The 12,392-nt window shown below is 38.3% G+C and overlaps 1 protein-coding gene across 6 annotated transcripts in view; it reads right to left on the reverse strand.

The window, feature by feature from the left end:
* The window catches only part of WDFY3 (WD repeat and FYVE domain containing 3), a 181,867-nt gene that overhangs the window by 37,782 nt on the left and 131,693 nt on the right, over positions 1–12,392 (reverse strand). For 4 of the 6 annotated variants that reach the window (XM_075751284.1, XM_075751288.1, XM_075751283.1 and 1 more), the window contains 6 exons: positions 11,004–11,221; positions 8,058–8,293; positions 6,598–6,732; positions 4,552–4,731; positions 2,414–2,647; positions 397–496 (listed from right to left, as the gene is read on the reverse strand). In XM_075751284.1, coding sequence (XP_075607399.1) covers positions 397–496; positions 2,414–2,647; positions 4,552–4,731; positions 6,598–6,732; positions 8,058–8,293; positions 11,004–11,221 — 1,103 coding nt within the window. The remainder of the gene's footprint in view (positions 1–396; positions 497–2,413; positions 2,648–4,551; positions 4,732–6,597; positions 6,733–8,057; positions 8,294–11,003; positions 11,222–12,392) is intronic. The other 2 variants (XM_075751289.1, XM_075751285.1) reach the window with 1 other exon arrangement.

A 12,392-nucleotide genomic window follows, 5' to 3' on the forward strand; every position in this document is an offset into this window, starting at 1 on the left:
AATGGAAACAAAGCTAACTTTTAAAAACCAGTCTCACCCGTGATATATTGACAAAAGCTCCAGATCCTCTATCAAGGCAAGGACAAGAGAGATGATGCAAGATCCAGTTTCAGTTCTTTTTGATCGCAATGATTATGACTGCAATTTGTCTGGTTTACATATCCAAAAGATTCATGCCATATAGTTTTTCTTAAAATAACCTATTTTACAGCTTTTGCACAATCAAGATAGTGAAGAAAACTACAAACACAGCAACACTATTTACACATCAAAGGAAAGAAAAGTGCAGGGAAAAAAAAAAGACAGTCAAGTTGTAACAAAACAGGACACTAATAAAAAGTTAAATAATCAAAAGCTTTTGCTCAATAGACTGATAATTAAATTTTGCTATATTACCCAATAAAACATCAGCTGCGAGTAAGTGGTCCATCACTCCATCCAAAACGTATGTCTGAAACTCCTTCTGCTGTGTTCGTGTTGATCTTTCAGGGGAAGCCTGATAAAATACAATGTTAAGATAATGATGAACATCTCTGAGTGAGCAAAAACAAGGAGGGGGAGGGTGTTCTAGGTGAATTTCTCTTTTCTCAGCTCTTGTGAACTATGTTGGGTTTTTTTCCTTAACATTCTGTCTCGAGCAAAAAGTCTTGGTTTTATCTAAAAATTTAAGAATGCATGTTGAGTATACATCATATTACTCCAAATTAAGTCCGTTAAATTCACCTTCTGCCATAAGAGGAACTGGAAAAGAATGCATTCTGAAAAGGTGCACAAATCTCTAAACAAACATATGGTTAAACTGTGATCTCCCCAGTTCACACAGCCACCCTCCTTCAGTAAAAAACAAGTAAATGGGACAGATCAAATATGTAAGTTGATCATCATTTCTACGTGGGGTTCTGCATATTACTCCAGCAACCTTGATATAGTCATATAATAGATGGATGTGCTAAACCTTTCAAATTTCCTTTGCACTTAAAGGGGAAAACCACTTTAGCACCTTGTGTGGTTCAATGCATACATAATCATACCTAACTAAATGATCACTAGAAAGCAATGTAACATTAAGTCAACCTGCTCTGTCTTGCCCTATAACAGTTTAGCAGTGTGTACATACCCAATTCTCTGTTATGCTAAGGGGCCAGTAACATTGATGAGTGATAACAGCTTAAAACAGCAGTAAAGCAACTGCAACCGATTGAACACGGCCTCAAACATGCTTCTTGATGTTTGCATATAACTGCACCTTCTTGACAATTCATTTTTTTGCTTTGTGACAGCAAAGAGATGCCCAATTGCCCCAGGAAATTTGTTAGGAAATATACAAGCACGGTCCAAAATTCCTGCAGCTATCAAAAAAATCAAAGAGACTCAGGAATGCATAGACAAGGCGACAAATAGGTAGGCCAAGGGTGAAATGTGAATTGACATGAACTGAACATTTCAAAAATATGTTCTCTGAAAAGGTGGGGGCAGTTAAAAGAGTAACTGAAGTCCTCAATCCCTGCCTCACCACTAATAGAAGGATGTTTTCTGCAGGTGTCACAAACTTTAAAAATTTATTTTCAGGAAGAGAATACAGTTATTTTGTGAATTTTTATAGCATATGGTGCCGTATGTCCTGCCACTTCTTTTTATCTAATATGAATAAAACAGAAACTTTAATATTTCTGCAGGGATTTTATATTTTCAACAAAGCCAATACAGCTGTCAGTCTGAAAGGTGTTTAACAAATGAAACATACTCCACAAAAATAAAACTTAAAAGAAAGCTACAACTTCTTGTGTTGCACTGTTGAACATCTAGTGTCGTGTTCCACTACCTGTGTTTCCAGACAAAAAAGAGGTATTGGCTAAGATGCCAAAACAAGATTATGGCTGCTCTAAAGTGAGGACAAAATAGAAATAAAACACTGACACGGCATGCTCAGCAACTAACAGTGCTTTTTGACTAGCCAAATGAAAGTTAAGGAGCCCAGAAACAAAAGTGGTAGTAGGGCTGTGATGTGGAGGGGAGAACAGAGCACAGCAAGAAAAAAGCCAGGTAACCAGCACACAGACTGTCAGCTCAAGCACCTGAGATGGTTACCAATATGCACAAATGCTGGGAGCGGGGGGAGTCTGGGAGGAGAAGTCCAGAAAACATTCTCAAAGGAAGGCTGAGATAAACCCTTTGCATTTGCTTCCTGTCCAAGCTGTTAAAGACTGGCAAATAAACTACTATTTATGAGACACTAGTGTTCCTTTTTCTCTGTCTCTTATTTCATGACAATTTACAGGATTCTACAGAATCCCAGGTCGTCACTCCTCTAGCTTTGAAAGGTAAGTAGAGGAAAACATTTTAGGGAATAAAGTGTCACAGTAAGTTCAAATAATAAAAACATACGAAAACACAAAAAACAAATAAACTGTACCTCTAGCAGAAGATCTACCAGTGGAGTCTGTTTGCTGGCTGGTGTGAGACATAAGTTATCAATTATCAGCACACGCATGAAATCAAACACAAACTTCTTGGCAGGATGGTTGGTTAGGTATGTCTTGGTGCCAACGTTGCAGTATTCTGATTGGCTCCTGTTCATCCCAGAATCAGCTGCAAAGGCTTTAAACTCTTCAGCTGGGGACCCAACTTCATCATCAAGATCAGTGACCTGTGAAAAACAGCATGTGAAAACTCTAGAGATCAGCAAATCAGCAGCAGTCCTTCTGCTACTCTATTCTTTACTTGTCTTTCTAAGGCTATTCACTTCACATTTTTCTTCTTAAGGAGACTTTTTACAAGATTATTATGTTCAGGATCAGTTTCTTAATACACAACAGCAGAAACATCCAAATTCTAGTTTCAGATTCCCAAGCCAAATGTGAGCTAGAGATCACATTCACTTACCAACAAGAAGTACGTGGGCAATTTCTAGATACTTTGTAAAAATAAATTTTCTCATTGCGAAAAAGTAAACTTTTTCAAAGTCATTAACTAAAGCAGTTAAAATCCAGACAGAAGCCAACTGAAAAAGGCTATCAAGCTTACATGACAGAAAACAAAAAAGGAACTCTAAGCCTTTTCATTTTTAAATGACACCTTCATCAGAGTGCAGTTATCTCTCAAAAAAAGAGACCTCTACAGCTTTCCTGTTTCTAATGAACAAACACCTTTGTGGGCTAGCTCTTACAGAGGACTTTAACAAAAGCACAAACAGTAATGAAAGCTGTCGAGTCCAAAAGACTGACTGTCTTTATGTAATGCCCTCCTCCAAATGCAAGAGGAGACAATATGATTTCCCTCAACAGGCTTATCACATCACCAGCTTACATGTGAAGTCACCAAATGTTTTGAACATTTGGTCTGCTTCAGTAGGAGAGTTTTCCCAAGAAATTAAGAGAAGTCCGAATGTGTAGTCTTTCTGGTTTTAATGACAATCCCAGAAAGGTTGAAAGATCAGTTAAGAATTTTCTCTCAAGGCTTAATTTGGGTTATAGTGTTTTGTTGTGAGAACCTGGCTGTTACTCATCTATTTCACAAGGGATTGATTAGTTCTACTCATTCGGGCAGAGGGAAATGCTGGAGGAGTAAACCAAATCTGGAGTCGAGAGAGCTCTCTAACAGCAAAGAGCTTGAGTTGTCAGGCAGCTACACAAAGTTTCAAGGTCCCTAGTAGTTAAAGTAAAACCTGCTCAGGGACACAAGGCTCCTCTAAAAACTCTATACAGGTGAATGCCAAAGCAGCATTACCAGTATGTAAGTGGCGCTTTTTTAGAGAGAGAGAGAGAGAGAACTCCTAGCACCTACTTCAAGTGCAAGCTTAACTTAAAAGCAAAATAAACTATCTTTATGAAAGACTCATCAGCAAGCACCTTTAAAAATCAATCTCCCAGTTTCATTGACAACAAAAAGATAGCATGCTACCAGTAAATACTTCCTGAAGTACCCTCCCTACTTCTAGCATTTGCCAACCTGTAGCATAATTATCCTTCCAAGTTCTTAGTGAAACTTCTTTTAGATGTTGGATAACAATAGCTGTTTGTTTCCTTTCCATTCATATTCTAAAAACAGTATCACTTGTGAATGACACCAAGCTCAAAGAATACTTCAAGCAGCAATGCAAGCAAAGTTCAATTCACACCCTCTCCTGGCTTGAACTCAGTAGTTCCAGATAATACAAGAACACTGTTTTGTGGGTAAGCCACAAAAAAAAGAAATGGGAAGTGGGAGGAAAGAGGTTTTAGATTTCATCACATCCTCCAGAGCAGAGGGCTGACAGCATAGGCTGACTCAGTCTCTTTTGCTTTTGTAAATCTGAGCTAATACTGTTCATATGATTGAAAATAACGGTCCACTAGAAAATGCAGTTTCAGATGTCACAGCACAGCAACTGGCCTTCAGTTGAACATGTAATTCAGTTCCAAAACCCTAGTACAAAACATCCAGCCCAGACTTTACAATGACCTATTTCTGCAGGATAAGTAGAGCTTTATCTTTGTATGACTGTTCATGGATAAATATTCAAAAGTAACACTCAGGTGAAAAACAAAAGAGCTAACTAGTTGAATTTCCTACCATCTCAGAGTAAGGTCGTATGTTGAAAGGAAACACTGTTGCTGCCAGTGCACACAGGAACTCTGGACTCATCCACAAGGAAATGAGGTCTGGCACATTGTGATACAAATATCGAAAGAACTGCATCAAGGTGACTGGATATTCTCGAAGCCAAGAGCCTTCTTCCTCCGACTGCCAAGGCTGGGTTGAAAAACAAACAGCACATTAGCACTAATTGAAGAATACTCATTTCAAAAGGAGCTGCAGGAAGAGGAGCTGTAGGGTCAAATATGCAAACACATTGTCAAACATGCAATGAAATAGCATTGTGACTCGCGATCAAAGACAGGGCCAAATGTGATCAACTAATGGACAAGCATTTGTTCAAGCAGAGACGAAATAAGTGACTGAACATGTGGCCAAGCACATAACCAAGTGTGAAAAACACATCCAGGACACGCCAAATGTGTGTTGGAGCACTTGTCAGAACACATGACTAAACGTGTCTACGACACGACTGAAGACACAGTGTCTGAACATGTGACCTAATACCTGATCAAACAAGCAACAGAAATGTGTTTGCACACATCAACATGTGACAAACCTGACCCAATGTGACAGAACACATCTGAGCATGTCACCATACAATGAACACCTGACCAGACACATGGCTAATCTTGCCTCCAGAATGTGACAATTGAACAAGCCACCAACTTAAACAATAAACCACATGTCTAACCCATGTGCCTGCAACAGGTGACAAAAGAACATGTGATAAGAGCACATGTGTCCAAGCCATCACAAACATGTTACTGAACACACAGTAGCATGTCACCATATCATAAATGCATGAGAAGCATGTAGCTGAACATGACAAACATTACAACAGGACATGTCATGATAAAACAGTTGCAATCGCATGATGAAATGTAGCCAGACACATGACTGAACATGTGATAAACCCACAGCAGTAACACATGGCACCCTAATACATGACAGTAACTTATGCCTGAGCATGTGTTCGAGAATGTCACAAACAGGAGACTCACATTTACAACACATGACTGACCATAAGCCAAAAGGTGTGCCCTAACATGTAATGATTCAAAACATGTTGGTAAAAATTACCTGACTCATGTCAACCCACAATGTGGTGGCACATCTGAACATACACCTGATGACACAGCACAAGAAAGCAAGGCAAGCATATGTCTCTAAGCATGTCACAAAGGTGTCCAACCACGTGAAGACCAAACACACAACAGAACAGGTCACCAGCAAGAGACAGAACATGTGACAACAGGAACGTGTACTGCAGCAGGTCATGAATATGTAACCAGCACATATGTCCAGAAGACACTTCTGAACATGTTAAGATGGGAGGGACATGCAAGCAAAGCTTCTCAAAGCATATTGCAAAACACAATGACCAAACAGGCGACAACCAAACAGGTGCTGCTTTTCAAACATTTCATAAGATAATTTTCAGTAGGTAACACATTCTGGCTCCAAGGAAATACAAAATTTTCTCACTGAGAAACAAACTTTCACTATGCTTGACATGAGATTCAAAGATGAGCAGACGACACAGTTTTCTGGCAGTAAATTAATTTCCTCCAGCATGTGGCTATTAATAGTCAGAGGACTTCTCTGCATGTGGAAGGTTCATGCACAAAATCTGCAACTTGCATAGCTCTGAGCAGATGGGATACAGAGTCTCAAACATTCCCCCATGATGTTAATCAGGAAAGAAATCTAATTATCTCTGCCAAGGGCATTTTATCCTTCTGCTTTCTTGTTTTAATTGCAGCAAAACACAAAGCCCAGCCTTTTTGTGAAAAAGCACCATTAATTTTGTGGCCAAATATCTACAGATATCGAAACATAAAGTAAAATAGAATAACCCATTGACAATGATGGTTTTCACCCAAGTATTATGAGCCTAACTCACAGCTGAGTTTGTCATGACACTAACATAACCTCAACTTTTCTAATTTGGCTTTTGACCACATGGCAAACTCGAACGATTCTGTATATTCAAATACAAGCAAAATTTTTTATGCTTACAGAATTCAGCATGCTCCTCAGCATTCCCAATAACAAGAAGGCAGCTTCTGTGCAAACACTGTGTATTGAAGAGGTAACAGTGCCACAGGAGGCAGGAACTCCAAATATGAATGTCCAAATAGAGTCTAAATCAAACTGTTAGAGATGAAAGAGAAGAAAGAAGACATGAAATAATCCCTTTCTCCTGTGCAATTTGATACTTTTTATTATACCTACAATACGTTCATTTGGCAGTAACTAAAAAAGTGTTTCACATCCTCCAAACTTTATCCCCAAAAGCTTCATATGGTCACATGTCACTGAAGAAAATTCTAACTATGGGCTAATGTAACAGCAACTCTCATCTTCTCAAAGTATTTAAGTGCTTTGAAACAAGAAGAGACCTGTCAGCACAAGTGCTGCACAATCACCTCAGTTTACTTCACTCACATCTAGCAGTACAACCCATATAGTATCCCACAGGAAGAAAAAAAAAAAAAAAAGAAAAAAGAGCAAAACAAAGTTGCATTTTCCAGCAAGTCCAAAAAATTAAATCAATTAAAAAATAAAAAAATGACAAAGTGTCAACCGCTAGCATTAAGAGTACTATTGCTAAGCATTTTAAGTAGTTGAATGTACATTGTTTCAATGTACATTGAAGGTACATTGTTTCAATATAACAATGCTGTACTTCAATACTGTAAGCAGGAGGTGAGCCTCATGCCTCTACTTCACTGTAGTACAGTGCTGAATGTGCTGTCAAGTATTCCTCTTGAGAAAACAGGCAGGCAGAATACCTTCCGGTGTGAAATTTTTACTTTCCAGTTCCCACTGATAAATGTTAGCGCTACATCCATTCCAAACCGGCACCTTGTCTATCTGGAGTGTGGCTTTTCTCCATAAAGCACTATGCTAAGGCTTCCTAGGACTCGGTTGTAGACCATATAATATCTACTCATTTAAATACAATTAAAACAAGTGCAAAATCAACCTGTTCAGAATAAGAACAATAAACATTTTCCAGCAACAACTAAGATGCCTCCCTACAAAACCACTGAGACTTTCTGAAATAAATGCTACCTTGTTTTGTCTGTAACCTTGTCAACTCTAACATAGCAACTCCCCACTCTTAAAAAAAAAAAACCCAAACCAAAACCAGAAAATCACTAAAAAAAAACCAACAAAGCAAGCAAGCAAAAAATTATGCCCCCTTCAATGCCTTCAGCATGCCAGCTCAAACCAGGGATTTGCTTCTCATTTGACCCCAAAACAGATCAGAAAGACACCAGTGACAACTATGCCATAACAGGCTGGCTTCCACGTACTCTCACAGTACCTTGTCCTCCCACCCCAAACAGCTCAGCACTAAACACCACATCGTGACTGTGAGTCAGCTGCAGAGAAGGAGGGGGCCAGGTTAATCCATTATTTTCTCTCATGACAGACAGAATTACATTTACATCTTACTAGATAATCCCTACCTGGCAACCCTGATTACATCGGCTGCTGATGACAGGTGCACTGACCTGCAGGTTTTCAGGCAGTTCAGTGACTGGCTGCTGCAGGAAAAGGGCCATGAGGAGGAAATAGAGTGCAGGTACATTAGTGTGCTTCGGAAGAAGGGACTGCAGAACAGGAAAGCCTGGGAAGTGACAAGCATCTCTGTTAATCTCGCGGACCGTCGATCTGCCACCGGCACTCCTGCCAACATTGAACCCTAAGATGAAAAAAAAATACAAAAAGCCAACAATGTTAATGGGGAACTGTCTGCGAAGCTCACTTTTACTCAAGTAGTGAACTCGAGAGGGTACCTCCTCAGAAATTAACTGTGTAAAAAATGAATGTGTGCATACAGACTATCACACATGTATTATGCAATTCTACTTCAGATGTCTAACTTTTTTATTCAATTAAAAAAAAAAGAAATTATTGCCTTCCAGTACGACACAGATGACAGTGCTCCATACAGACTGCCTAATGCTACTGCATACACACACAGATCCATTTTCTCACTGTGACCACAATTTCAGACTTTTGAAACAGCCAACCTTCTGAAAAAAAAAAATATTTTGCTGGCTGAGAGGGAAATACCACCTCATAATCTCAGTTCCAGACTTATACTACAAAGCAGCAAACGCATGGCCCATTTAAGTTGATGGGCAGCTAATTTGTTTTCAAAGATGTCTCAGGGATGTCTTGTTCCAGCTGTTTTGGTACTGGTTAATCAGCTGGTATGAAGCATTAAGTGCTCTTATTTTATCTTATTGCTGCCAGAGGCACAAAACTCACTTTTTGTGACCCTGCTTCTACCTAGGTATTTAATTTTCCTCTTAAAAAAACACACTGGGATGGCAGAACCACTTATTTTCAAGTAAGGAAGGAGGCAGGAAGACAGTTCAGTCTCCACATCAGCACAGTGAGCCATTCTTCTGACACTGCCAGAGATCAGGTTGTTCTTCTGTGGCTCTGATACAGATGTTCTTTCTGCCAGAAATTGACTTTTTAAACAGAAAACTAGGAAACAGACTAACAGTCTACTAGGAAACAGACTAATGAAATCTTTGCTACAAAGTTGCAGCAATTCCATCAGTAATCTTGAACAAAAATGGCTCGTATTTGGTTTTATGAGAAATCTCAGAGCCAATATATCATAATTTATTAAAAAACACAGGGTATGAAAATTAGATAATCTGTCACTATTATTTGATGAGACACAAGTTTAAAAATATCTTTTTGGTCACAGTCTAGCTTGGATTCAATTAAAGTGATACTATAATAAGAAAAATAGAAAAACTCTACAAATGCTCTCCAAATGTGATTGTAGATCAAAATCTTATTTAGGAAGATTTGGTGACTGAGAAAATTTTTGCATTATTGGGCATTTAAAGTGGATAACAACAGGGAATTCCCTAAAATAGAAATGGTTTTCAAATTTTAAGGCACATGCATGTGCAAATACTGTTTCTTAAACAAAATACAGGCCCTTCATCAGAATAAGCCAAACAACAGATGCTACAGTGTGTTAACAATAAATGTTTGCATGTGTAATATGGTTTCAGAAAAACTGTTTTCCTTAATCTTCCTAATTTATTAATAAGGCGAAGAACTATCCTATGTTCCTAGTTGAATATTCTGAGGGATATATTATGGCAAACCACTGTAAGTAGACACACTTAAGAGACAGTTTTATTTATGCAAAAAACAAGATAACATAAGACACTTGGATAGATTTCAAAGAGACAAAGAAGAAAAAGAAAAAAAGGACTTTATATTTTTATTTCAGGAAAAGCCCTCTTCCTGAAGTAAGATCACTTCAACAACACTTCATAATTATTTCCTTATAATAAACCAATTCAGAAAAATCTTTAGTGCAGAAACAGATCATATACTGCTGTAACACAGAGAGGTGACTCCTTGTACACTCATTTCAGGAACAACTAAGTTAGAAGTACTATTAATACCACTGCCCTGATCTAAAGTCTACTCAAGCTCATGAAAGACTCCCATTTAATGTCACTGGGTTTGCATCAGGGTCTGAACAGACATTCATCTGAAAAGCACTATCTTATTTTTGTCTAAAAAAGCCCCAAAAACCAAAAAAAACAAACCCGAGGTCCACAGGAAATCGCCACTACACCTGTCTACACAGAATTGACATCCATTATTTCTGACACTTGGAGATGCATTTCAGAGAGCTTGGAAATGCTCAAAATGGGTCCTGTAGCACTAAAGCCTTATTCACTGAATTCTAGATCACACGGAGTAACAGAAAGGTCTGATAACCTGGATAAATGAGGCTTTAAGAGTCTGCAAAGAAAGTCTTTAATAAGAGAGAGAAGCATGCAGAAGAATGCAGGAAAGGGAGAGAAAAAGGAAGGCTGAGATGATACCACGAACACAGAAATTCCCAAGATAGCAAAAATCCAAACTGGTAAATCCAATCGGCACAGAACTCACTAGACAAAGCAGCTCAGGTATAACACTGTGTGGTGCTCTAATAAAAGTAAACAAACAAACAAATTTTACTGAATCTTTATTAGCTGTGTACATAAGGTACTATGCTATGCTACCTTTCAATCTAGCTCAGATGTGTCTACTCATGGGACATACTTAACCTTACCGTGATGGTAATAGAAAAAAACGATTAGCTACACAGGCTTTGTGCAGATGATGAGGTAATACTGAACTACAATGAAATCTGTGTAATGTCAACTGAAATGCAGTTTTGTAAAACTGCTTTTGCCTAGGAAATCTAACTCTTAATTGTAGGAAAAACAAAGTGCAGAGGCACCTGATGGCAGCACAGACAACAGTAACAGAAAGGATGCATCTGCTAGACAGTATTCATACAATAATCCCCGCCTCGACACACATGCACCCGTGTTCCCATGCAATTCTTCAGTCACGAGGGAGCTGAGATGCCATACCTAGTACAGTACCGATCTTATTGGTCAAGACAGAATCTGTCTGATCGAGCCAGCCTCCACCACTGAGACCCTCCTTAAATTTCATAAGGATGGACTGATTACTCAATAGGACCACAAGAATTCGCATGGCTGCTGTGACTGTGGTGGAATGTAGATGTTCTTCCATAAACATCATAATCCAATCAAAACCCAGTGTCTTGACTAGTTCTTCACAAGCCCTAATTAAAAAGAGAGAGAGAGAAAACAAACAAACGAACGTCACATTTTACAGCATTTAGTTTTCTACTAGATAGAAAAAAAAATAAAAACTAAAAATCAGTGTCCACTACAGAGCAAGCTTCAAAATCAGAGAAAATTCAGATCTATTGAAGAGTTACCTGAATTCTTAGGTAAGTTTGCTATATGACAAGCAATGTTGCTCACCAAATCTTCTTAAATTGAACATGCACAGTGTATCTGTTTAGCAGAAAGAGAAGACTAAATACAGCTCCTAGAATTATTCCACTGCATGAGATTTCTCCAATTGCTGCTTTTGATAGCAAACATGCAATGCTGAACTAGAAATGTTTGTCCACAAATTATAATTTCGAAATACTTTTTGTTGAGCTGTACATAGGTAGAGAGTTTTCACAAGCCTTCTTAAATAAACTGGTATTAAAAAATGAAGGTTGTTTGGTTTGGGGGTTTTTGTTTATTTATTTATTTATTGTTTTTTATTTTTATTATTAAGGGAAGAGTTGCTTAGGAATAAAAATTTGAAAGAATATGGTCTTTTTCCCCCCCTTTTTTTTTAAAGCAGCATTGCTGAAAAGCTCAAAACAGATTTGAGTTATATGTCAACCAACACTCAGTTAATCACTACGCAATCTACATATGCCATACATCCACAAAATACCTCCTCCAACAGACTCAATATAGCCTACTGGGCAGTTGTTTGAAAGTTGTATTTTGTCAAGGTTTGTCTTGACACTGTTTCAAAGTCTCTTCTCCAGCTCACCATGTTCTCTCACATGCAATTTTAAGGAACTAAGGCATTCTAGGGTCAATGCTCCTAACAATAACCCCTACTGAAGCCATTTAATCTCAACCAAAAAAGCAGCTATCCCACCTCTCTAAAACCACAAGTTTTCTCTTTCAACAGATTTTCTCTATAGCCATGCATCAAGTTATGAGAAAACAGCACCAAGAAGTACCTGAGCAGTGCAGAAGGCTAAAGAACTGGCTCTCCAGATAACAAAACTTTAAAAAAAAAAAAAAAAAAAATCGAAGTAGCCAGACTTCCACACTTGTTCCCACTACATCCTACTCACTTCTGATCCTCTGTCCCTCCAAGTTTTGAAATCAGCAATTTTACAAACACTATTTTTCTTTCATGAAGTAACAATAAGA

Source organism: Balearica regulorum, chromosome 4, assembly GCF_011004875.1.
Source record: "Balearica regulorum gibbericeps isolate bBalReg1 chromosome 4, bBalReg1.pri, whole genome shotgun sequence".
NCBI classification, from domain to species: Eukaryota; Metazoa; Chordata; class Aves; order Gruiformes; family Gruidae; genus Balearica; species Balearica regulorum.